Source organism: Pelodiscus sinensis, chromosome 23, assembly GCF_049634645.1.
Source record: "Pelodiscus sinensis isolate JC-2024 chromosome 23, ASM4963464v1, whole genome shotgun sequence".
In the NCBI taxonomy this organism is placed as follows: domain Eukaryota; kingdom Metazoa; phylum Chordata; order Testudines; family Trionychidae; genus Pelodiscus; species Pelodiscus sinensis.
In genome coordinates, this window is record NC_134733.1 from 19500251 (window position 1) to 19526127 (window position 25877).

Consider the following 25877-nt stretch of genomic DNA (forward strand, 5'->3'; position numbering starts at 1 on the left):
CACCAAAATGACCACAGATCACTCTGCAGTCAACCCCTATATTCTATTCCATATGATAAGAGTAAGGGAAGTCGAAGGGAGTATTTCTCCCATCAACCGCCCGCAATGTAGACCCTGCTGTAAATACAATCTAACGCACATCCAGCTATGTTATTCACATAACTGGAGTTGCGTAACTTAGGTTGACTTTCTGCAGTAGCGTAGATGTAGCCTTAAATCACAGCTGGAGCTGTGCCCTGTAGTCTGGATATGTGCAATAAGAAATCCCTATATCAGCTGTACTACTGATACACTGTGGTGGCTACCCAGACTCTGTAAGAGTGACATACATTGACTAGATATACTGCAAAACAATTGCCATGATACAATGCTAAAAAATAGACTGTATGGTTTGCAGTAGCATCAAGTGTCTATTCAAGTGTAAAAAAAAATTAATTGACTCCATCTGTATTGGGCTAATGACTGATTAAATGACTAATCACGGAAGTCTTAATTAAAACCATTTTTCTGTACAGAAGAGGATGGGGGAGGTAGGTGCTCATTAATGTGTTACAATGTGTGTCAGATTCCGTTTGTGTAATTTACTAAGAGCCGTCAAATGAGTAATTATGCACAAGGTCATTTTGTGTAAACTTTTTGCATACATCATCAGACTGACTGGATTAGGTCTTGGTGCTCGACTGGGTTTTGCATGTGGCTGCATTTTTCTATCACAAAATAGACAATTAAGATTGCTGAGAATAACCAATAAAAGAGGTTGACATTTCTTCCACCTCCCTTTTCCCAGCCCCCAAGCCAGCCAAAACAGTCTTGCTAGACTTTCATGTATTGTTGGGTAAAGCCCCTATCCATGTTTACTAAATCAGGCCCATCCTCAGCAGCTGACACATTTTAAGATTATTCAGGAACTGACAGTGATATCTATCATATTATGAAATTCAGTAATATGCAAAGAATTTCTCTACATGAATCATATGACCAGGCTACTAAAAAAACAGTCCTTTTTAAGTAAAGGAAGATGGCAGTGTAAAATTAAGAGATTATTTTAGATTTTATTGGCCAGTCACTTGACTACCCTGATGCTTAGTGACCTTTGCTATGGAAAAATAACAAACTCCCTTTGCTTTGACAGCTGAGTGCAATCTATTTAAAACAATATATGAAAATATAAGTAGTAGAATAAAAAAGGTACATCTTGAGCATTAAATAAGCCAACTTTCTATTTGCATGTAACTCTATCTATACTTTTTAATGAGAAGTGTTGCATATAAAATGCTACAGCTGTGTTAATGCAAGGGAGGAATATAAACTGAATAAACTGTAATATAGAAATACATTGTTTGCTCTGACGTCCTCCAGTTTCTAACAAGCCACTGCTTCAGCCACCAGAAAAAATGTTACATCATAGTTCTAACACAGCACTGCATGTCTTTTTTTTTTTTGTAAAATAAAGCAATAAATACATTGTGTGGGTGTTTGTGTGTTTGTTTAAATAAGATAATGTGTTGACAGTTTCTTATTCAGCCATGTTACTACTGTAGCAATGTAAGTGCCCAGTCCCATACATTATTCCCATAAGTTTGGGAATGATGTCAAGTGTGGACTACTGTGACGGGGCGGCCCTGCCCCGCACTAAAGCCCAGGGAAACCACCTGGAGCAGGGGGTGGAGAGGGCCACACCCACACAGCCCTACTGGGCATGCTCCGAGGGGAGCCAAGATATAAAAGGCTGGACCCAGGTGAGCCGAACTATGCCCCGGACGGGGGTGGCAACCCCAAACCAATGGGGAGCCCTCTGACACATGGTGGAGAACGTGGGTACTCGACCCCGCCCCTGGGCAGAGGGGCTGGCAAAGGGGGTTGGTAGACCAGGGCGAAAAAGGCCCCGGAGGTGGAGGGAGTGGTTACTGGCTTGGCAACAGCAGCAAGAGATGTGCCTCACCGGACTGCAGAGGCAGCTGGCGGGGTTACGGGACCGACAGGACTGCTGGGAGCAGAAGGTCTCAGGCCAGATGGGGGCCTGGGGAAAGGGGGGACCAGAAAGGGGGCCTGGAAAGGAGGAGCCCCTCATGGTTTGCCCCTTTGGAGCCTGGAATAGAGCCAATAGACCACATGCTGGTGAGACTCAGGGTAGAGGGGATCCCCATGGTGGCACTGGTGGACTCGCAGTGTAGCCAGACCCTGGTTAGGACAGACCTAATACCTGACCCCAAGCCAGCTGGGGCCACTATCTAGTTGTTGTGTGTCCACGGGGACGTACGGGCCTACCCGACAGCTTGGGTGCAGCTAGATGATGGCCAGGATGCCGGGGTCTACAGCGTGGGGTTGATCCCGAAGTTAGCCTACCCGGTGATATTAGGCCGAGACTGGAGAGGCGTAGGCCGGGTGCTGCGAGAGTGGGGTCAGCAGTCAGCACAAGGGGCTGGTCCCCCTTCACCCAACCTGAAGGAGGCCGGTCTCACCGCCAACCCACGGAAATGTCAGCTGGGATGCCAGGAGGTGACCTACTTGGGGTACACTGTCGGGCAGGGGACGGTATGACCACTAATAGACAAGGTGAAAGCAGTGCAGGAATGTACAACACCTACGACAAAAAAACAGATACGCCAGTTCTTGGGACTAGCAGGATATTATTGCCGGTTCATTCCAGATTTTGCGAATATTGCAGCCCCCCTATCAGACCTCACTAAAAGTACCCAGCCAAATAAGGTGCGATGATCAGCAGAGTGCGAGGGGGCCTTCAGGGCCCTGAAGGACAGACTTACGAAAGCCCCTGTTTTGTTCCACCCGGATTTCTCAAAGCCTTTTCTGCTGCAGACAGATGCTTCTGCAAGGGGCTTAGGGGTGGTCTTATCCCAGCAAACAGAGGGGGGGGAGCACCAGATAGTATACCTGAGCCGCAAGCTCTTCCCACGGGAACAGAACTATGCCACCATAGAAAAGGAGGCACTGGCAGTGAAGTGGGCTATAGATGCTCTCAGGTACTATTTATTGGGAAATACGTTTCAGGTGGTAACGGACCATGCCCCCCTGAGGTGGCTAAATAGCATGAAAGAGACTAACCCCCGTCTAATGCGATGGTACCTGTCTTTGCAGACTTACGACTTCAGTATAGCCCATCATCCGGGGAAGACCCACACGAATGTCGATTTCCTTTCCTGGGTGGGGGAAGAGGAGATGGGAACAAGCAAGGGGGCAGGTACCCACTAAGGGGGAGGCTGTGTGACGGGGCGGCCCCACCCTGCACTCAAGCCCAGGGAAACCACCTGGAGCCGGGGGTGGAGAGGGCCACACCCACACAGCCCTACTGGGCATGCTCCGAGGGGAGCCAAGATATAAAAGGCTGCTGGCCTGCTCAGAAGGGGCAGACCACGGCCCGAGTTGGAGCTAGCACCCAGCTGCCAGGACTGCTGAACGCGCTGCTGCCAGGCCCTAGCCGGGCTCGCCCCCAGTGACGGAGCCACCGGCTGGCCCCCCGTGACCCAGGCACCAGACTGGACGCTGCCGACCCCGATGCTGACTGGGGAAGTGTCGCTACAGCCACCCGACCAACGCCGACAGGTGGGACCGCGCTGGGCTGGGGGCCGGGGGTAGGAAGTGACCCAGGGCAGGGAGCTGGAAAAGCCCCTGAGGGCTCGGTGCGTTGCGGGGAGGAGCCAGTGGTGGGAGCCACCTGCCGCTCATAGGGCCCTGGGTCGGGGCCCGGTGGAGAGGGAGGGCCCAGGCCCCCCTACTCCTCCTGCCCTGAACCCCGGCGAGTGGGAAGCTCAGCCTGAGGACTAGGCCGCAGAGCCTGCATAGGCCAGTGGGCCGTATTCCCCCTGATACAGGGGCAGCCGACTTTGGGACTAGGCCAGTGGGCCGTATTCCCCCTGATACAGGGGCAGCCGACTTTGGGACTAGGCCAGTGGGCCATAGTCCCCCTGATACAGGGGCAGCCGACTTTGGGACTAGGCCAGTGGGCCGTATTACTCCGAAAAGAGGGGCATTGCACTTTGGGGCTAGACCCAGGTGAGCCGAACTATACCCCGGATGGGGGCGGCAACCCCAAACCAGAGGAGAGCCCCCTGACAACTACTCAGGTAACTAGAGTTGAAGGACAAGATTTTAATTCAGTTCCTTGAGAATCAAACCAACCTGCTAATGTGGATTAAGACTTCTTCATAAATTACCACTTTTTTAAAAAAATCTGTTTTTCTGGCCAATAATGGTGATTGAGAGAAATGGGCAGTAACACATTTTGAGTGGCCAAGGGGATAGGGCATTTTCCTGGAGAGTACAGAGGAGTAGGTTCAAGTCTTAGCTGCCCTGAGAGCAGCTGGGCAGCCAACACTAAGATAATGACAATTTGTATAGAAGTGGCTCTGTGGGCTAGTTTTTTCCAGAGAAGAAGGATAGCTCAGTGGTTTGAGTATTGGCTTGCTAAATCCAGAGTTGTGAGTTCAATTCTTGAGGGGGCCATTTAGGGATCTGGGGCAAATCTGTTAGGGATGGTACTTAGTCCTAGCATGAGAACTGGACTTGATGACCTTGCAAGGTTCCTTCCAGTTCTATGAAATAGGTATATCTCTGTAATTAACCATTCACTACAAGCAAATTCTTCAGAGAAACTGTGGCATGATGTTTTAGAGCAGTGGTGTCTGCAAGCACCATGGTGCCCATGGGGGCATTTGTGTGCACCCGCCAAGTGCTCAGGGCTGGCCTGGCCCCAGGCACATGGTGCATGCATTGTGCCGGCGCTTGGCGCACTGTGACCGCCGGCCCCGGGAGTGCCACAAACTGACTGCCCGTGCTCTGGGCGCGCGGCGCATGGGGGGAGTGCTGGCCCCGGGCACGCAGTGCTTGGAGGGGGCGCCGGGCGCACGGCGAATTGGCCGCCCACGCTCCGGGCGTGTGGTTCTTGGGAGGGGGGGGGGCGCCAACCCTGGGCGTGCGGCCCTTAGAGGGGGCCCTGCCCCCAGGCACGCGGCTATGGGGGGGGCTCCCGCCCCCGGGTGCACAAGCGTCCCCACCCCCTGGCGCTTGGCAGACGAACGGCCACGCCCCCTGGCACCTGGCAGCCTCAAATGGTTGGAGACCACTGTTTTAGAGTATACCTAATGGAGTCCAGACTATTGCTCAGAATATTGATGAAAATATTACAGGGACAAAAAAGACGAAAAGAATCTTAGTCATGACTATGGAATTTCTGATTATACTTTTGGCTTCATTAAATGGTCTTCTGTCTAAACTCTTAAAATCGTGAAGGTTAGATGAAATGTGTATATATAAAGCATTATAGTTTGAGAGTCATTTGAGAAATTTAGCTGTAATACCAGCTTCAATGAAATCTCAAAAACAGAGTTTTAATTAATTAGACTGTAAAGTTTAGTCAAATTTCACTCAGCATACCAAGTAACTGAAGAAAAATAAAATCAGTTACCACATCCCTGATGATGCTTAACACTGTCATCATCTAAGAAAGAAAAGTTCATTTAGTAATAAACCAAGGTGTGGAATTTATTATAGGATATACTGAGGATGAATTCAGCTGTGGAGTAAGCAGGCATAACTCAGGGGTTAATCTGGCTTCCAATGCCCAAAATAATAACCAAACTCAAAGATGAAATATTTCCTAATTTTGCTGATAAACATAACTCCTGTTCATTAGAAGAAAAAACACTTTCATTTTTAAAAATATAAAATTCCTGTGAACTCCAAAAATAAGTAACCTATTAGTCAGAGATCTTTCAAAACCTGAAGTGAAATTTTATTTTAAAAAAATGGAACAATTCAGCATAATCTGCACTCCCCTTCTAATGCAAATGAAAAACTATTGCACAACTACTTAAATTACAGGGTGGTGTGTCATTCTTAATCTTCTTAGAAATGTAGGAGTTCCTGTTTCAATCACTTCTATTGTTTGAAATATACCAGATGATAATGGAGTGGCTGCCACTGTGGGCAGAGATTGATTCTTATGTGAAGCTAATAAATGAGTTAATATATAACTTGCTGTAGGTTATGAAGAATTACTAGACAGTGGAGAAGATCAATGTATGAGACAGCTGCAAGTACATTAGGTGACCTAATTGTCTGAAACTCCAGCATAGTGGATTATATAGGTTATTCATTAGCTTTGATAGTTTAAAAAAGAATTCAACCAAGTTAAAAGCATTAAGGGCTAAATTTATCCCTGGTGTACCTCCACTGAGTACTGCATCATGGTCAGGTTAGGAACTATGGCATACAATTTCTGATATTTTACAGTAATTATAACTTCACGAACAAACTTAATCAGTTCTTGAACAATAGTTATGGGACATGGTTACATAAATCTGATTGTGTATACAGGAAGTTGACTCAAAGGACAAGAATTAAGAGCACAAAAATCTGTACTAGTATTTACTATATTGAGCAAATACATAGCAATGAAGAGAACCTCTTAGCTGTTAAGTGACTGTGCACATTGGGAACAGAACCATTCTCGCCACAGAGAAAATAATTAAGAAGCATGATTCTGATAGTACTCTGCTTGGGAACCTACTGTCAACATGAAAAAACATAAACAAATGGTCCTGCAGCACTTTAGGATACATCTGTATAGCAGGGCTAAAGTTGAATTAAGCTACACAACTTCAGCTATGTCAATTGTGTAGCTAAAGTTAAAAACTTAATTCAGCTTTTGGCACTGTCTACAGCAGGAAGTCAAAGGAAGTCCACTTTTCCTTCGATTTCCCTTACTCCTTGTGAAATGAGGGTTACAATGAGTCAGAGTAAGAAGTCCTCCAGCTTGACATTATTTCGAAATAAAGGCTTGTAGTGTAGATGCGCACTATGTTATTTCAGAATAACATCTGTTATTTCAGAATAACAAGAGTTATTCCAAAATAATGCTGCTATATAGATGTACCCTTAGAGCAGTGGTCCCCAACGCGGTGCCCGCGGGCACCATGGCGCCCGCCGGGGCATTTGTGTGCGCCCGCCGACAACCTGGGCCGGCCCGGCGTGCGGCGCACTGGAGGCGCCGGCCCCAGGTGCGCGACACGCACCAGCACCTGGTGCGCAGCGCTCGGGCGGCCCCAGCTCCGGGGCACATGCGGGCGCGCGGTGCCACCCCAGGCGTGCGGCTCAGGCGGCGGCGCCGGCCCCGGGCTCACGGCACAAGGCGCTCGGGCGGCCCTGTCCTTGGGGCACATGCCGGCGCCGGGTGCAAGGGCATCCCCGCCCCCTGGGTGCCTGGTGCGTGAGTGGCCCCACCCCCGGGCGCCCGGGAGCCTCTAAAGGTTGGGGACCACTGCCTTAGACTAACAATAAATGTAGTATCATGGTGATACTACCACATGATGGAAGTTCAACCATATTTCAAAACAACATCAGACATAACTAAACCACACAGTGCGGACATGGGTAAAGAATTTCAGAAAATATCACAAACCAATTAAGTATGTTTGCCAAGAAGATGTGCATTCAAAAGATTTTTATGACTTCTCACTTAGTATGACATAGATTTGATATTCCCAGTCATTTCATTTTGCTCTCTGTTACATGCACTGCCATTGAACTCAAAAGGAAAACCGTCTGCTTTCAAGCTTAGTTTAACCATGATAAATACAACTGTGACTTTTTTACATTTATGAAAAATATCATGATAGTGTATTTTTCACTGAAATTTAAAAAGAAACAGGGAACAAGAAAATTTAATCTATTAAGTGTATTTCCTGCAACAACTTAGCCTACACATATATGTGAAAAACTGTTTTACAGATTTCTGCCTGTAAACATGTCTTAGATTGGAACAAAGCCTAAAGTTTATCGATTTACACTCCTCAAGAAGTGCAATACGACACAGCTTGGAATTCATAAGCATAGACATGGTCACAGTTAAAAACATATTTCTTAAGCTTTCTTTCCAAGCTTGTATACCATGTCTGATACACAAATTCTCTGAGGCTACATCTATACCGCAGTGCTATTTCGAGATACTGGAAGTATCCGGGATATCCTGAAATAGCTATCCTTTATCTTAACAGCAAGCCCATTATATTTCGAAATAACAGGCTTACTTATCTGACGTCCCTGTAAACCTCATTTCACGAGGAATAAGAGATGTTTCGGAATAGCAGGTTATTTTGAACTTTGGTGCAAGTTACAAAATAAGCTATTTTGAGACTGACTTGAAGTAAGCTGCACAATTTGCATAGCTGAAATTGCATAGCTTATTTTGAGCTACGGGCGAAGTGTAGACGCACCCATAGTGATCAATATAATAACTGCCCTTGTTTTTCATATTAAATGGGACATCCTAATTAACAAAACTGCAAGATCTACATTAGTAGAGTTTTAAGGATCACTGCCAATATGCTAATCACACTTTCAGAAAATAAATTCCAAAGATTCTGTTCCAGACAAGACAAACTATTTCTTGAATAAATATTATATTAACAATTAGAGAATACACAGGGGCTGATTTCATTTAATTTACCAGCTCTTCTGGGCAGAATTCTTCTTTCTGTTCTGTCCTTGTACATATCTTATGTAACGGGGACCTGGTTCATAAGTGGGGCTCCTAAATGTACCTCAACAGAAATAAATCATAGTAGCAATAATGCTCAGAGTTGCTGAGTACCAATGAGAATATAAGAACGGCCATATTGGGTCAGACCAAAGGTCCATCTAGCCCAGTATCCTGTCTTTCAACAGTGGCCAATGCCAGATGCCCCAGAGGGAGGGATCACAACAGGTAATTCTAACGTGATCCCTCCCCTGTCACCCACCTCCAGAGAAACAGAGGCTAGGTATACCTTTCCTACCCATCCTGGCTAATAGCGATTGATGGACCTAACCTCCATGAATCTATCTATCTCTTTATTTTAACCCTGTTAAAGTTCTAGCCTTCACCGCATCCTCTGGCAAGAAGTTCCACAGGTTGACTGTGTGCTGAATGAAGAAAAACTTCCTTTTGTTTTAAACCTACCTCCTTTGCCTATTAATTACATTTGATGACCCACTAGTTCTTTTATTGTGGGAATAAGTAAATAACTTTTCCTTATTCACTTTTTCCACACCAGTCATGACTTTATAGATCTCTATTATATTCCCCCTTAGTTTCCTCTTTTTTAAGCTGAAAAGTCCAAGTCTTTTTCATCTCTCTACATATGAGACCCATTCCAAACCCCAAATAATTTTTGTTGCCCTTTACTGAACCTCTTTTTTCCCTCTTTTTCCATCCATAAATGGAATGATTTTTGTAATATGCACCAAAGCATGTGCAGATGTGCACCACCAATAGAAACATATTCTGCCTGCTGTGGGTGTTCTGCTAATCAACCGGGCAGCATGTGAATCTCTTCTTAGTGGCTGCCCAAGCGCTGAGATTACAGGGAACACTGTTGAGCACTCACCACTCCTACTGACTTCAATTGCAATTATAATTGTGCAACATTTTAGAAAATCAGGTTCACAGTGGAAAAAAAAGAGAACTGGAAAAGCATATTTAAAACTATTGCCTGGTATTCCAGTTTCCTCCTTATGATCTTTAAATATTGATTTCTTATTTACATTTGTTCCTACACTCATTTATTGTTTCCTTATTCATCTCTCTAAGGCTATGTCTAGATTACATTAATCTTTTAGAAAAAGGTATGCAAATTGCGCTCCGCAATTTGCATACCTTTTTCCGTTAGCTTTTTCGGAAGAGGCTTTTCCGAAATTTGGTCCATCTACACTGGGCCAAATTTCAGAAAAACCTTCTCTTTCAGAAGAGCCCTTCTGCCTCATGAAATGAGGAAGACAGGGCTTCCGAAAGAGGGCATCTGCTCTTCCACAAAAAAAAGCGGAAGAGCAAATGCGTTCCCTGGATGCTGCAGTTTTTCCGGGATACCTCCAGTATCCCAGAAAAATCCCATAATGTAGACATAGCCTAAATATTTCTTGGGTGCCTTATGTGTCTGATACATTTTCTTAAGGAGGTACATTTCTAAGCTAACTTTGATTACTAGCAAGATACGCATGTAGATTTCCCTCTTCTAGGTGATAGGTCTTCCAATGTGTTTTATCTTCCGATACTGCCTTATTCTTCCATGCAGGTTTTAAGGTTGATATATTTTTTTTTTCACTTGTTCAGCTATGTTTTCATTTATCCTGATTTCTTTTTTGTATCTGTTGAGCATTATCTCCATTCAGCACATTTGCTGGCCCAGAATTTAGGTCCTCCATCAATTCTTGTAGCTCATTTATATTATCAGGAACTAGGACAATAGCTTATGCAAAATGGACGTGTTCTGGCAGCTCCTCTGTTTATGATGATACTTTTTTCTTTCCAAACCTATCTCTGGAAGACATTCTGTAGATACACTATAAAAAGCTTGGGAGAGCTTTGGTCTCCAAATCTTTCTGCATATCTAGGCATCCCATGTGATACACATACAAAATCACTGACACTGAACATACAAAAGTCCGAACTCTAATGTCTGACATCAGCCATCATCTGAGGTCAGTTTGTCATTTTAAATCCTTTTGGCACAAGGCTTTCTTTTAATTTAGCCTTTACAAAGCTTTGGAAGTAAAAGCAGTTAATTTTTCTATTTCGCAGATGAACTTACAGGATTTTCATCTAGCTCTAGAAAGGAATCACTCAATGAATCTTCTCCCAGTACTTTCTCTTCTTCTTGGAATACTAGTTTGATTAGCCATAGAATGCAATGATGAAGACAATGAGATCAGATATTATTAGTCTGGATGTGCAAATCTGTCAGAAGGGCACATTTCCCACCTGAAAACTGAATTTCTGTGATTGAGACACTTGTATTTTGAAAGCAGAGGTGGGATGATTATAGGTTACTTTGTGTCCTAAGATACGGAAACTCTTTAAGCTCATCAATATACTGTACTCGTGCAATAATATATTTGGTAGTGGGAATAGAGGAGTTGCCATACTGGATAAGACCAGGTGTCCATCTAGTTTAGTCTTCTATATCTGATAATGTCAACATTAGATACTTCAAAGAAAGGCAAAAATCAGAGGTCTGCAAACTGTGAAGCTCCCTCTCTTGGCAGGGGGGAGAGAGGGAAGGCGCAAATGAACATTTGGGGGTGCAGCTGGGGAAGGGGGAGAGTGCCACCCAGCTCCATTCCTGACCCCAGCCACTGGCCCCATACCCAGAGTCCAGACTGTTGGGCCTTGGTCCCCAGGATCCAGCCTCAGCTCTACTTCCACCCATCCCCGAGTGTGGTGCCAGCCTCAGTCCCCTTATACTTGCCTGCATCCCCACTCCTGGAGCTGTAGCCCTGCTCCCAGTCCCAAGGTAATCACAGAAAGGATTAATATGGGAAAGAAGATCAAAAATTTGTGGCCCACTGGTGAATATGGAGAGTGAATAGTTATAGAAAATAACCAACCACAGGGGAATTTTCTTCTTAAGTACTAGTGAATGAGTTGGCATAAAACAGGAACCTGATTTACCTTCTCTATACTATTCAGAATTTTGCTTACCTCTGTTATGTCCCCTCTAAACAAAACAATCCCACATCTTTTTGATATCTCTCTATATGGAAGTCTGTCAATGCCTCTAATAGCTTTGGTTGCCCATGCTGCATTGCTTTGTGCATGACAAGACTGTCTTCTTTAACCAGTTTGAAAGGTCATGATGAGGTGCCTTGTTCAATATCTAGAGGCCACTGAAAATCACAAAGAGACTAATCCTGCAACTCTTATGGACACCAAAGTCAATGAAGCTGTTCATGTAATTAATATTTACTAGCATGAGCAGACAAAGCAAGATGGGATTCCATGATTGTTACTTTATGCTTTGCTATTATTCCGTAACAGAAAGAGGAAACGAGATTCTGTGCACCAGCAGATTTCCCTAATGTCAAGATTTCAAACAACTACATGTATATCACCTGTAAGCCCTTAAAGAGCTAGTAAATGACTGGAAATGAACAGGAAGATTATAGCTAATGTCACCTCCATCACGATCAAAATAGTGAAAAAGGTACACAGAGTATCGTAGTCTTGCAGATGACAACTCTACCATCTGCTCCAGAAGATGTCGCCTTAATCAGTTTGTTGGTAAGAAGAGATGCAAATTAGATATCACCCATTCTTCTATTTGTTTTGTACAGAGAGCATAAATTCTGCAAGAATGTCCAACTGTGTTCTCATCCTCTTTATGTCACAGCAACCTCATTTATCAGTCATTCTTCTCCATATGAAAAGATCTATAATGAGGAGTCTGTCATCGCCCAGCAACTCTGAGTCAGGAGTTTTCATTTTCCCTAATATTTGCTGCTTCTGCTGCAGTTTAATTTGCTGTTGTCTCATACCCCAGCATTTACGCAGTCACATCCGTGGACAGAATATGGAAAAGGCTTAGTGCTTGCCTTCAGGGTTACAAATGGATTAGATGGCACTGAGAAACCAGATTCATGATCTGTTACATTTTCAAAGGAACTCAAAAGAAAGTTTGATTCACTGTACTGAAATTACTGTGTAATTATTCTTGTGTAAGAAGTCATGGTATTTAAATATTGTTTTTCCAGGGGGTCAGCTGGGCAAGAACATCTGTAGTGTGAGGCTGTTGAAAGAAAATGAAGTCCAGAGCATATTACATTTTTTTCTTTTAAATGAAAATCTCAAAAAGGCAATATATTATCCATAAAATTGCTTTTGCTTGCACATGACAAATGTAACATTCTGGCACTCCTTTCAAAAATGCTATTTCTAGGGGCATAATATTATGCAAAAGCCAGAAATAGTAATTAAATTTCTTTCTTGTTTCACATCTAAGCAACAAGGAACAAACCTGTGACTTTGTATTCTGAAGATGACATTGTTATTGAATGAAAGCAATTTCTACTAGGGTCTCTAGATTTCAGCAAACATCTGAAGCAATTTCCACACACTGAGACAAACAATAATATAATGCCAGAATTCAATTGTACTGGAATGGATCACCTTGATCTAAGAAGAATGTAGGTGTCATGTGTTCTTTGCTAAGAGCCAGAATTTCAGTTATATAAATTCTACCATCACATTTTCAACTTTTAACATAATCACTACCCTACCTATTGATAATGCATACTAGAGAGAATGTCTATACTTTCAGCACCAAAAGCATAAGAGCTTTTCCTCTAACATACAGATAAAGGTTGCAGTTCTATCTGAAAAACATAGGCTGTGATTGCCTCTTTATATCTAAACAGAGACACACAGAAAATTAATGTAGCTATAAATTCTCCAAAGCTCTTCATAGCTTGTCTAGAGAATGTCTTCTAGAGTTAGAACAGGAAAGAAAAACACAATTATCATAAACACAAGGCTGCCAGCTATGAGTGACACAAACAGAAATAGGATCCTACTATGACTGCCTGAACAGATATATATTAAAATTGAAACTTTCACCCTTTTTTCTTTTCTGATTTTTCTGACAACTTCAAAACAGTTCCATGCTGATCAGAGAGGATAACCAATGGGACAGGGTAAAGGCTGGGGTATTCAGAGAAGAGATGTTCTAATAGGTACATAAGAACAGCCATGCTGGGTCAGACCAACGATCCAGCTAGCCCAGTATCCTGTCTTTTTAACAGTGGCCAATGCCAGGTGTCCCAGAGAGAATGAATAGAACAGGCTGGATCAAGTGATACATCCACTGTCTCTCATTCCCAGCTTGTAACAAACTGAAGCTAGGGACACAATCCCTGCCCATCCTGGCTAATAGCCATTGATGGAGCTATCCATTAATTTTTCTAATTCTTTTTTTCATCCCTGTTACAGTCTTGGTTTTCACAACATCTTATGGTAGGGGGTGCAAAATGTTGACAGTGTTGTATGAAGAAATATTTCCTTTTGATTGTTTTTAAACCTGCTGCTTATTAATTTCATTTGGTGGCCTCAAGTTCTTGTGTTATGGCAAGGAGTAAATAACTTTACATTTCATTTCTCCTATTTGTGTGTCTGTGACATTTACTTGGCAAAAAATGCATTTCTGGAGGGAAAGGTTGTTTTTCCTGATTAGAGGTCTGTTTTAGTCACTGAATCTCAGCTCTGATGAGACAAATGTTTTGGGGGCCAAATATAGGGTCTTTTATAACAAGTGCCCATCCCAAGAGAGGTTGAACCAGCAGAAATAAGACAGTGTATTGAAAAGGGAGGTGAGAGGGCACTGGTGAAGCTAGGGGACGAGGATGGCTGACAGGTGATTGTGCCTGCCAGCCAGGTATATTTAAATTCTGCTTGAGCTTTTCAAGGGCTGTTGGACCTATAGATGCCGTGTCCTTCCTCCACTTAGTTGTAACACAGGAGCTGAATTTTTCTGGATGCTATGGGTCTGACCAATCACTTGTTTTGGGATCATAAAGGAATTTTTCCTGTTAAGCCACACTGACCTAGATTCAAGTGTGTGTGTGTGTGTGTGTGTGTGTGTGTGTGTGTGTGTGTGTGTGTGTGTGTGTGTGTGTGTGTGTGTGTGTGTGTGTGTAGATATCCTATACCTTCATGAAAGCCCAGTTGGATTGAAAGGAACAGAACTTGAAAATTTAATATTAGGAAATGTAAGACTGTTAAACTTATCACTACTTGTGGCCAGTATGGATAAAAGTTGAAATGGCCACCTCCAAATGCTGAGACCTGGGATTTCAGTGATGGATCTTGTGCCTCTAGGAGAAGGGGAAACCTGAAGTCTTTGAAGACTGAAGTCGCCCTTGTAGCTTTAGGGACGGGGGTCTCAGAAGTAAACTGAGACCTAGAGAGTAGACTGAGAGATTTTCACCAATTTATACATGGGGGACCCTGTAACTTGACCACAATGAACCCTGTTAAATGCTGGGTATGTAACAGCAGGGGTTAGCAAACAGTGCCCCTAACCAATGATAATTTAATAAAGCTGAGGGCAGCCCAATGCCTAAAATCTGTCCCTTGTGGCTGTGGTTTCTTTGCTGCTGTGTTCCAATCAACAGCTTTTTCTCAGAACTGTCTACAGAGTCACCACTACAGGGGGTGGAAATAGTAGGCAGCCTCAACATTGTCACAGATGTTTCTATGACATAAATTGGAAAAAATTAACAGTTACTTCTGGATACTGTAAATATAGTAGAACTATACAATGATGAAACCAGTACAGCTACCATGGAATATCCATGTGACTGGGAGTCAATGAGATTGCTTGGTTTTCCCACCTTTTCCTTTAATATATGATGATGTATTTTTGCTGATTTTTCCTTTATGAAATCACAGTTATTTTAATTATGACAGAAAGCAGCTATCATCAGGGTTACATGTACTGTATGAGTCCCCAGCAGGCGAATCTACCACTTGTCTATCCTTTGCTGCAAAAAATTGGCTCCAGAATCTAGATTTACATGTGAAACACAATCTTTCTAGCCCTTTTTGGGTTATGAAGATAACCTGGAAATTGTGAAACAAATGTGAACTGGTGCACTGTCTGCCTGAAACAATAGCTCTGAGAAAAGTGCCACATTTCTTATCAAGCTGACAAATTAAACACCAATATTGTTAATTATTTCAACGCTGACCAAAGGAGGTAAGACAGGAAAACAACAATCATGTTTGGAAGACCTGTATGAGCAGAGTCTCAATTTGAAGTTCCATTTTGAATGATGGGAGTATTGTGCTTGAAAGAATACCTCTACTTTTCTTTTCCTGACTCCTCTCATGAGCCATGAAAAATATGATTTCTGCATGATCATTGATGGCCAAGCCAGCTCTGCAAAACTTTACTTTGCCACTTAGTCCAATGAGCCTTTTAAAAAAACATTATTTTTTTCCATTCTAACTATCATCACCACGACAAAGTGACAACATATCTGGCCTGGTAAATATGAAGCAATTTTAGAAGCATGGTCTAAATCCTTAAGTATTTCTTTTCAAATTGTCATAAGAGTTTATTCTAAAAACAGTTTTGAAGTTAAAGCAAATATGTATACACACACTTCCTCTGCAACTTGCCCTGTTACATGCTCAGTTAATGATGAAATCCAAATCAAATTTGTACAGATATAAATGTCCAAAGTAAATTATAAAGGCACTAGAATATATTGATGTAAAGCCTGAAAGGCATTATTATATGATAGTTATGGCAGTTGTCAACCAAGAGAAAACAGAGCCATTTCACATTGTAGAAGCACCTGTTGCTTGCTTCCGGCAAGCAAACACTGCTTTAAGTGGAAAGCATCCTCCAGCTGAGCAGCCGAAATACTGATTCACACATACCTGCTGTCTACAATTTTCTCCTGTGAGACTGTCATCTTCTCAGCTTTCTCAGCAGATATCCTTCCACTTGGCTTTTTGCCTCCTTCCTACAGTGGAAAAAGGAAAATGAATTTCTATACTGCTCAAGGGACTGCCAAAAAATGAGATTGTAATTTATAATGTGCTAATGTTTTCCTTTGCGTTTATAACTGAAAATAACTACTAATGCAAAATCATCATCACTTGGATTTGGTGGCTTTTGATTTGCATATATGCTCCAGATTCTGCTATACCTTCATATCACATATTCATTCTTGTAAGCAAAATCTGGCCTCCACACCTAAAACAATCAACATTCCTTACATTTCCTTTAGCCAAATCACAATAAGGGATATGATATTTTATAGAGCTCTGCATTTTTAAGAATCTAAGATAATTTGGATCATCTAGTCCAGTGGTTTTCAAACTCTGTTGCACTGTGAACCTTCTGACAACAAAAATTTCTATACAACCTCCAGGTTCAACTGAAGCCTGAGCCTGCCCAAATCCTGCCCCCCTCCCCACCCACCCAAGAAGGAAGACAAAAGCCCCAGCCCCACCACTTACAGCTGGAGTTCCCAAAGCCAAACCCCCAGGCTGCAGCAAGTATAATGCCAGGCGTGGCAACTCCCTTAAAACAGAGTTGTGACCCACTTTGAGGTCTTGACCCACAGTTTGACCCCTCTTAGCTGTTACTGCATTTTGTAGGATGCTGTCTACCTTATTCCCACTATGGTTCTATCTGAACAGTACATGACAGTTTGCAGTGATGGAGTTCCATTCACCTTCTCTGATGTAGTCTTCACCACAACAGTATTAATTATTAAATATCTTCTCCAGAACTTTTCTTTCTTTAGTTTCAGAGCCTTTAGTTCTTGTCCTACCATCTTTTGCAAGTATCATATAAACTACAAGCCAAGTGCTACCTCACTGTGCAAACATACAGGTGTCATTTCACTTTTTAAATTAACGTCTTCCTTTCAGTTTCTCTATTAAAGCCATTGTGGCTGATCAAAGAATTCTGTTGTTGGTTTTTTGATTGGGCTGATATTTAAAAAATATCAACAGACTAGGATAAATTACTTTCAAATTATTTTTGGAATCAATCATTGTTTTAAATATTTTTCCACATTCACACTGTACTGTGTTGTAGAGCCTATTTGTACTGCTGTAGGTAATGTTGAATCTAACAAGCATGAGAGGTTGATCAGTTTCACATGTCTTTTTTTTTCTGATGCATTGCTCTGGGTCCCATCTTGCACTGATTTATTGCAAAACCCAGGAACTTACAATCAGCGGCATTACCTGAGTCAGATTTTTTTTTCTAGGAAAGATGTTATCTTGTATTTTTTTTATTGTTACAATCATTATAGCGAGCAACTGAATATTACAATTTTTTAAGGCTAGTTTACAGTCAATTAAATTTCAGGAACTGTCAGCATTATATCTTACTATGGCTCAAATCTTAAAATAACTTTTGACTGGTTAAAAAGCTATAATTTGGTAGTTACCTATTCAAAAAGAATACTGTTTGCATGAAAAACAAATGTTGTATTTATGCCATAGGTTTACTCAAATTTTTGACATGGAAGATTGGTCTTCCAGGCTCATGTCTGGTAATTTATTATATTATTTATTATTATTATTATTATTTCTATCATGGCAGTGCCTTGAAGTCCTGGCTGAGATGAATGTCCCATTGGAAAAGCACTTGCCCTGAAGAACTTATAACCTAAATGGGCAAGATGGGAAAAAAAGAGGGAGGAAAAAAAATTTTTCACTATTAATGTTAGAGGTAAAACTGAATCCAAATACCCTAAAACTCAGTCAAGCATCTTATTATCTTATTCATGAGATTATCCTCCTCAAACATACTCCCCAATTTCATACCACTAATATCCTATCAATACTATGGATAATTCATTTTGGCTCCATTGCTGCTGCTGCTGAATCAAGAATACTTCTGATAAACTAGAGATTAGTGTTTTTGCTCATAATTTGAACATACAAAGCTATAGATATTGTTGTAATCTGTATGAACATCACACTAACTATGAAATCACTTGCAATGTCCTTTTCCCAAAAACTTGCAAAAGAACAACTATGTATTAGCCACTATAGAATATTGCAGGAAGTTATATGGACTTTCGAGAGGACTTAAAATCCTGTTTCAAATATGAGAGCAAACATGGGGTCACCACTATAGTCCTCACATTATTTCTTGTTCAACATGTAAGCGATTGTGTTTGAAATATCCTGGAATATCATCATTTGGAAAGTGTCACTGGAGATAGCGTGCAAACCCAGTCTCTCCCTGAATCTTGAGAAGTTGTCACTAAATTACTGGTTTATAAACAGGACAAATGTTTTTGGGTACCAGATTTCTGCAAGTTTCAGAAGAACTCAGTTGCTCTCTTCTCTTCCTGATTAATATAGGCACCTGGAGGGACAAAGATGCCAGGAACTGAAACCCTAACTAACCATGGACATTAGTTATTCTTGCCTTGGCAACTATGACTTGCTCAGGGCCAGTATTTTTTATGCGAGTGCAAAGCAGTTAATTTTTATTCTCATCGACATCACTACCATGAAAGAACAGATGTAGTAGTTGGGCTTGTATAATTATCCAATGATTTTGCATGGATGAGTTAACAGTATTGATTTATAGAAGGAACTCAGACAGCTCATAAAGTGTCCAGTTTGCTTGGGACAAATTTAAAATATTTTATAATAAAGTCTTCTTACTTTGTATAATTCATCCGAAAGCATGAATGTTGGATAATTAGCCAGAAGAGGCCCAAGCATGATGTTTCTGAAAACAGCACAGCCATGCTCCACTCTCTGATGGGCTGGAGGATGGAGATTTTCACCTTCAAATCCTGAGAAGTGAGAAAGAAAATACATTTAAGAATCCAGCAACAAAATGCTATGAGCATAATTAACGTAACAGTTGGTAATGCTTCCTTATGTGCCCCATTCTGCCACTCTTATTCACACTAATACTTTACTCCATACGTGACATCATCACTTCTTAAGAAGTGAAGATACTACTCAAAATAGATCTTAAGATCTAGAATTGGGCCATTGTATTTTTGCAAAGTAATATACTATAGATATTGTAGGAACTGTAGGAATTAAAAGTACTGTACGAAACGCAATTGTTTGCCTTTCATATAAGTATCAAATCTTGGTTTATTGGTATCTATATATCTAATACCCTACTGAAGACCTGTAATTCACTCAGCAGATGTGTTTTTATATTTGAGAGGGAGGGGAAATTTTTGTGACCATCTGCATCTTATAGAGATCAAGAGAGAAGATATTTTACATTGTTAATTTATAGTACTCATCATTTGGAATTGGCTGAAGTAGACATGATAAGGCCAGGCTATTGAAAAGTTCTTTGTTTGCTTAACCAAATAGTTATGCTCAGAAACAACAAGTGTTTTCTGCAGAATAGAAACAAACCAAATATTTCTAAAAAGCTAATATGGATTTATTATATGTATGTTTACTCCCTCTACGAAGAATGACAGCAAATAAAAACATATATTCAAGGGTGGTAAAACATTTTCCAGACCTTTAGTAAGTCACACCAAACCCCTGAAAAGTGATAAATATTATTAGGCTCATTTGCAGGGAGGTAAACTGCGGTACACAGGGGTTAACGAATAGAGAAAGGCAATGATATACCAACGGTATAGCTGGATTAGAACTCCTACATGATTCTCCATTCTACATGAACTCTGTTCAAGTACAGTGAAGAGGAGGCTGGCAGGGAGCTGATTGTGTTCCCTTAATTTAAACCATATTACACCCCCTCCCCCATCTCTTAGAGTAGCAAGGGAACAGCTGTAACTTACACTGGTGGCAATTGGACCCTCAGTTCTTATGTCAATGGAAGACTGGAATAGTAAAGATCTATGCTGCCATGCCCTGCCCCACCTCTATAATGCCACCTTCCTCTCATTACACTGAAGACTGGGGAAAGATAGTTGAAGGATGGAGACTGTCTCTGATAGCCATCTTAACTGATGCAGTGCAGAATGGATTTAGCATACCAGAGAATCCAGCCTCCTCTTCCCTAGGCTTCCAATCTATCAGATAACTCTGACTGAAAGACAAATGTACACCTTACACATTCCAACAATTAGGGCAAGTCTACACTAGACCTGGCATCTCAGATTAAGGTATGCAAGCCAAGCTACATGAAATATATAGCTGGAGCTATCTTACCTTTAAGCCGAGCGTGGTGGCATCACCACAGCAGATGCTCCCATCAGCTTCCCTTACTCCTTAAAGGAGGAGGAGTACCGGACGCCAACGGGGGCACCCTCTGAGTTCAATTTAGCAAGTCTTAAATAGACATGCTAAATTGAACTCCGGAAGATCAATCATGACAGCAGTGATCTTCTTTTAGTGTAAATAAGACCTGATTACAGTATACAAACTATACAGTATGCAAAAAAATTCAGTCTCTACTTAATTGTAGCTCTTCTGACAAAATATTGACTCTACCAGGAATGCTATAGGGGAAAAAAATACCACCTGCTTGGCAGAAAAAAACCCAGAGATAGAAACAGAATAGGAGAAGACTAGTGGCAGTGTGCAAACCATACACACTACTGTATATTTACCTAAGAATATTACAGTAGATTTAATTCTGCAAGGCAGAGTGCCCTCCACTCCAAGTGACTTCAGTAGTACCTCTAGGACTTACTGAGCACCTTGCAGCATGCAGCTCTCTATGAAAACCAGATGTGCACCTGACAATTATTTCCCTTAGTTCTTCAACTTGCTTTGTTAATGGCTGAAATGACAGGTGGTTAACTGCTTAATGTTTTCAAGCAGTGATGCCTGTCATGTTTGCCTGGTTTAGCCTCTCATAAATTGTGTGTAAAATAGTGATCAAGTTAATCTAATTTGTATGGCTGCCTTTCTAGAATGGCCACCTCCACAGTAACAGCCAGGCAAGTATCAACATAGTCAGTCAGGCTGGGCATCAACATGTAGAAAAATAAGAAAGAAAGTTAGAATAAAAAAAAGCCACTAAAACGTACATGATGCATTCATTAGACTAGCATTGCAATGTTTATCATTTACAAACTGTCCTGAGACATGGAAAAATAGGAATTAAATGATCTCTGATCATATGTAGCATTTCAAAAGTTAACATTTTCATGAACAACATAAATATCTCAAATATTATTTTTAATTTGTGAAAGAGTTCCTGATGTATTTCCTATTTCTTCTAAATACTTTACACACAAACAAACATACATATTCATACTTGCATAGTTTCTTTTTTTCCACAAGTAACTAACAAATAACAAATCTAAACTATTTGGTGAAAATTTCTCCTTTTCTTCATTTATTCAACAGATTAGGGCTGATTCTAATCTCACACTACTACAGTTCAGCAGTACAACTGCACCAAAGTCAATGAATCATAGAATCATAGAATACTAGGACTGGAATGGACCTCAAGAGGCCATCGAGTCCAGTCCCCTGCCCTCATGCAGGACCAAATACTGTCTAGACCATCCCTGCTAGACATTTATCTAACCTACTCTTAAATATTTTCAGAGATGGGGATTCCACAACCTCCCTGGGCAATTTATTCCAGTGTTTGACTACCCTGACAGTTAGGAACTTTTTCCTAATGTCCAACCCAAACCTCCCTTGCTGCAGTTTAAGCCCATTGCTTCTTGTCCTATCCTCAGAGGCCAAGATGAACAAATTTTCTCACTCCTCCTTATGACACCCTTTTAGATACCTGAAAACTGCTATCATGTTCCCCCTCAATCTTCTCTTTTCTAAACTAAAGAAACCCAATTCCTTCAGCCTTCCTTGATAGGTCATGTTCTCTAGACCTTTAATCATTCTTGCTTCTCTTCTCTGGACCATCTCCAATTTCTCCACATCTTTCTTGAAATGCGGTGCCCAGAACTGGACACAATACTCCAATTGAGGCCTAACCAGCACAGAGTAGAGCGGAAGAATGACTTCTCGTGTCTTGCTCACAACACACCTGTTAATGCATCCCAGAATCATGTTCGCTTTTTTTGCAACAGCATCACACTGCTGACTCATATTCAGCTGGTGGTCCACTATTACCCCTAGATCCCTTTCTGCCATACTCTTTCCTAGACAGTTGCTTCCCAGTCTGTATGTGAAACTGATTGTTCCTTCCTAAGTGAAGCACTTTGCATTTGTCTTTAGTAAACTTCATCCTGTTTACCTCAGACCATTTCTCCAATTTGTCCAGATCATTTTGAATTATGACCCTATCCTCCAGAGCAGTCGCAACCCCTCCCAGCTTGGTTTCATCTGCAAACTTAATAAGCGTACTTTCTATGCCAATAGCTAAATCGTTGATGAAGATATTGAAGAGAGCCGGTCCCAAAACAGACCCCTGCGCAACCCCACTAGTTATACCTTTCCAGCAGGATTATGAACCATTAATAACTACTCTCTGAGTACAGTTATCCAGCCAGTTATGCACCTACCTTATAGTAGCCCTATCTAAGTTGTATTTGCCTAGTTTATTGATAAGAATATCATGAGAGACCATATCAAATGCCTTACTAAAGTCTAGATTTGTCCTTTTCATATGTGTTCATTTTTTTAATTGTATCCTTTGGTATATATGGTTGTGACAATTTTCTTACACTGTTTGATCTGAGGAAGTGGGTCTGGCCCACGAAAGCTCATCACCTATTAAACCATCTTGTTAGTCTTTAAAGTGCTACACATTCCTGTTTTTTGTTTTTACTAAAGTCTAGGTGTACCACATCCACCGCTTCACCCTTATCCACAAGGCTTGTTGTCCTATCAAAGAAAGCTATCAGATTGGTTTGACATGATTTATTCTTTACAAATCCATGCTGGCTGTTCCCTATCACCTTGCCACCTTCCAAGTGTTTACAGATGATTTCCTTAATTACTTGCTCCATTATCTTCCCTGGCACAGAGGTTAAACTAACTGGTCGGTAGTTCCTGGGTTGTTCTTATTTCCCTTTTTATAAATGGGCACTATATTTGCTCTTTTCTAATCTTCTGGAATCTCTCCTGTCTCCCATGATTTTCCAAAGATGATAGCTAGAGGCTTAGATACCTCCTCTATCAGCTTCTTGATTATTCTAGGATGCATTTCATCAGGCCCTGGTGACTTGCAGGCATCTAACTTTTCTAGGTGATTTTTAACTTGTTCTTTTTAAATGTAGTTTTCTTTGTACATGGTTCTATATTGGTAAGTTTCACTTTTATGATAAAGAAATTGCATCACAGTACTTGTATCAAGTGAATTGAAAAATACTGTTTCTTTTGTTTTTACAGTGCAAATATTTGTAATAAAAAAAATGAAGTGAGCCCCATACACTCTGTATTCTGTGTTGTAATTGAAATCAATATATTTGAAAATGTAGAAAACATCCAAAATATTTAAGTAAATTTATTCTATTATTGTTTAACAGTGTGATTGATTGTGTGATTAATTATGCAGTTAATCACTATTAATTGTAATTGCTTGGCAGCCATTATCAAGCTTTAAGCTTTTTCTTTTACCACTTTATTTTTCTGATATTGATTCAATCATAGCTTCCCAAATAGTTTTGACTCCATTTTAATACATAAATTGTCTAAATGTTAGGGGTTTTGCAGCTGTCCTGGGGACTCTGAAGCAAGTCAAGGAAGATAATGCCACAACATGAAAGAGATATAAGAAGGTAAGAAGAGCCTAAGGAAGAAGGGGGAGGAGGTGGGAGGACTTGGTTATAGATAAGGAGGCAGTTGGAGTCATATAAAATATAGGCAAAGCGTGGTTAGTTATTTTATTTTTGTGTATTTAGTACCAAGCAGGAGAAGGGTTAGATGAAATAATAGTCTTTGTTGTTGTTGTTGTTCTAAGAGCTATTGTCCTTAGTCCTTTTGAAGCACTTTCTTTATGTGCTAACATTAAATAACCCTCAGATCCCTGGTTAGGCAAATCAGTACTATTACCCTGATTTAGAGATGAGGGAACTGAGGCACACAGGTTGAAATGACTTGCCCAAGGTCATTCAGCAAGTCCTTGCCTTCAGCCAGGATTAGAATTCAGGAGATGTTGGCTCTTCATCCTTGCCCAGACACAGTGTTGTACATCCTGAGCCCTTAATTCATACCAAAAGGTGAAATGCATAATAAAGGATAATATTAGTTATTGGTAAACCTTATGTGGATTGATTCAAACACTCATGCAGAAGTTTGGAGGTTCATTCCCATTTGGGCCTTCTCCACTTCCTTCTCTGGAAGGTCACTATCACCTTTTCCCTCCATATGATCCTTCATTATAAAAGGGGTAGGTTTGATGTAGACCAGTTATTTTTTTCCAAGATTTTTTCCCTAAGTTTCCCCATCCCTAATTAATATTATACCAGTTCTTCCATTAAAATGCAGTATTAAGGGTGCTTTTTCAGTGTTAGAAACTTTATTGAAAAATGTTATTGCACTACAGTTGTCAATAAAAGGCAATCAAATTTAATACAGAGTCTTTACTGAAACTATTAGTGCATTAAGAAATTGAAATTATGCTGCAAGCAGTGTAGTTCCCATTCATTGCCCAGAACATAAATACTGCTACTACAGCAAAAGCTAATGGAGAGAGATGTTAGTTAAAGAATGTCCTTGCAAAAGTAAAGCCTTAACTTTTTATAATGTCACGTAATGATAAAATTAAGGCACCACAGAGATAATTGCATCACTTGCTATTAGAGGTCCTTGTTTTAACATTTTCTTCTTAGGATGAAGGATAGTAGCTACAAAATAATTGTTTTCCTCCCTCTCCCAGAGAACTTGAGCCGAATTGTTCAGGAAATAAGACACAGGTCATCTTCTTCTCCTCCACCGTAAACACAGAACATGCAAATTATTCCTTCCAGGGTGAGAAGTTACATGTGAGGCCACTCCCCAAGTCCTACACACCAGGCTGGACTGTCCCACCAGAGTTCTAGCCTGAGAGCAATCTGTCTACTGGTTTCAGGAGGAAGTGGGGTGTACTCAGAACAGGGTAGGAAGCCTCCTGTCCTGTTCTCCTTTCTAGCTACTGCTCTTTTCGTGTGCATGGAAGTATAAATGACTACCATTTGATTCTTTTTCGTTTGAAGAGGAGGGAAACTGCTCTATAATTCATCTTCTTATGCTTTAGAAGACAATGACCATAATTTTCACACCTACAATTAGTCTTTTAAATCTGTAGTTAGGCACCTAAATAAGTATCTGATTTTCCACTTTTAAATCTTATGGCAATGAATTGGAGCTTGTAGGTGCTCAAATCATTTGGAAATCAGACTGATTTTATTTAGGTATCCAGATATACATTTAAGCAATATAATGTTAATCACTCAATTTTGAACACGTGTCTGAGTCTCCTCTCACCTAAGTTTTACATCATTTTAACTTCATGTAAATGATGGAAAACTTCCACAGGGGTCTGTTTTGGGACCAGCTCTCTTCAATATCTTCATCAACGATTTATATATTGGCATAGAAAGTATGCTTATTAAGTTTGCAGATGAAACCAAGCTGAGAGGGGTTGCGACTGCTCTGGAGGATAGGGTCATAATTCAAAATGATCTGGACAAATTGGAGAAATGGTCTGACGTAAACAGGA

General features: G+C 41.1%; 1 protein-coding gene across 1 annotated transcript in view; it reads right to left on the reverse strand.

Annotated features, from left to right (window-relative positions):
* MORN1 (MORN repeat containing 1) overlaps window positions 1-25877 on the reverse strand; it is a 190941-nt gene that overhangs the window by 48904 nt on the left and 116160 nt on the right. The window contains 2 exon segments of the mRNA XM_075906074.1: window positions 16211-16296; window positions 18974-19107. Coding sequence (XP_075762189.1) covers window positions 16211-16296; window positions 18974-19107 — 220 coding nt within the window.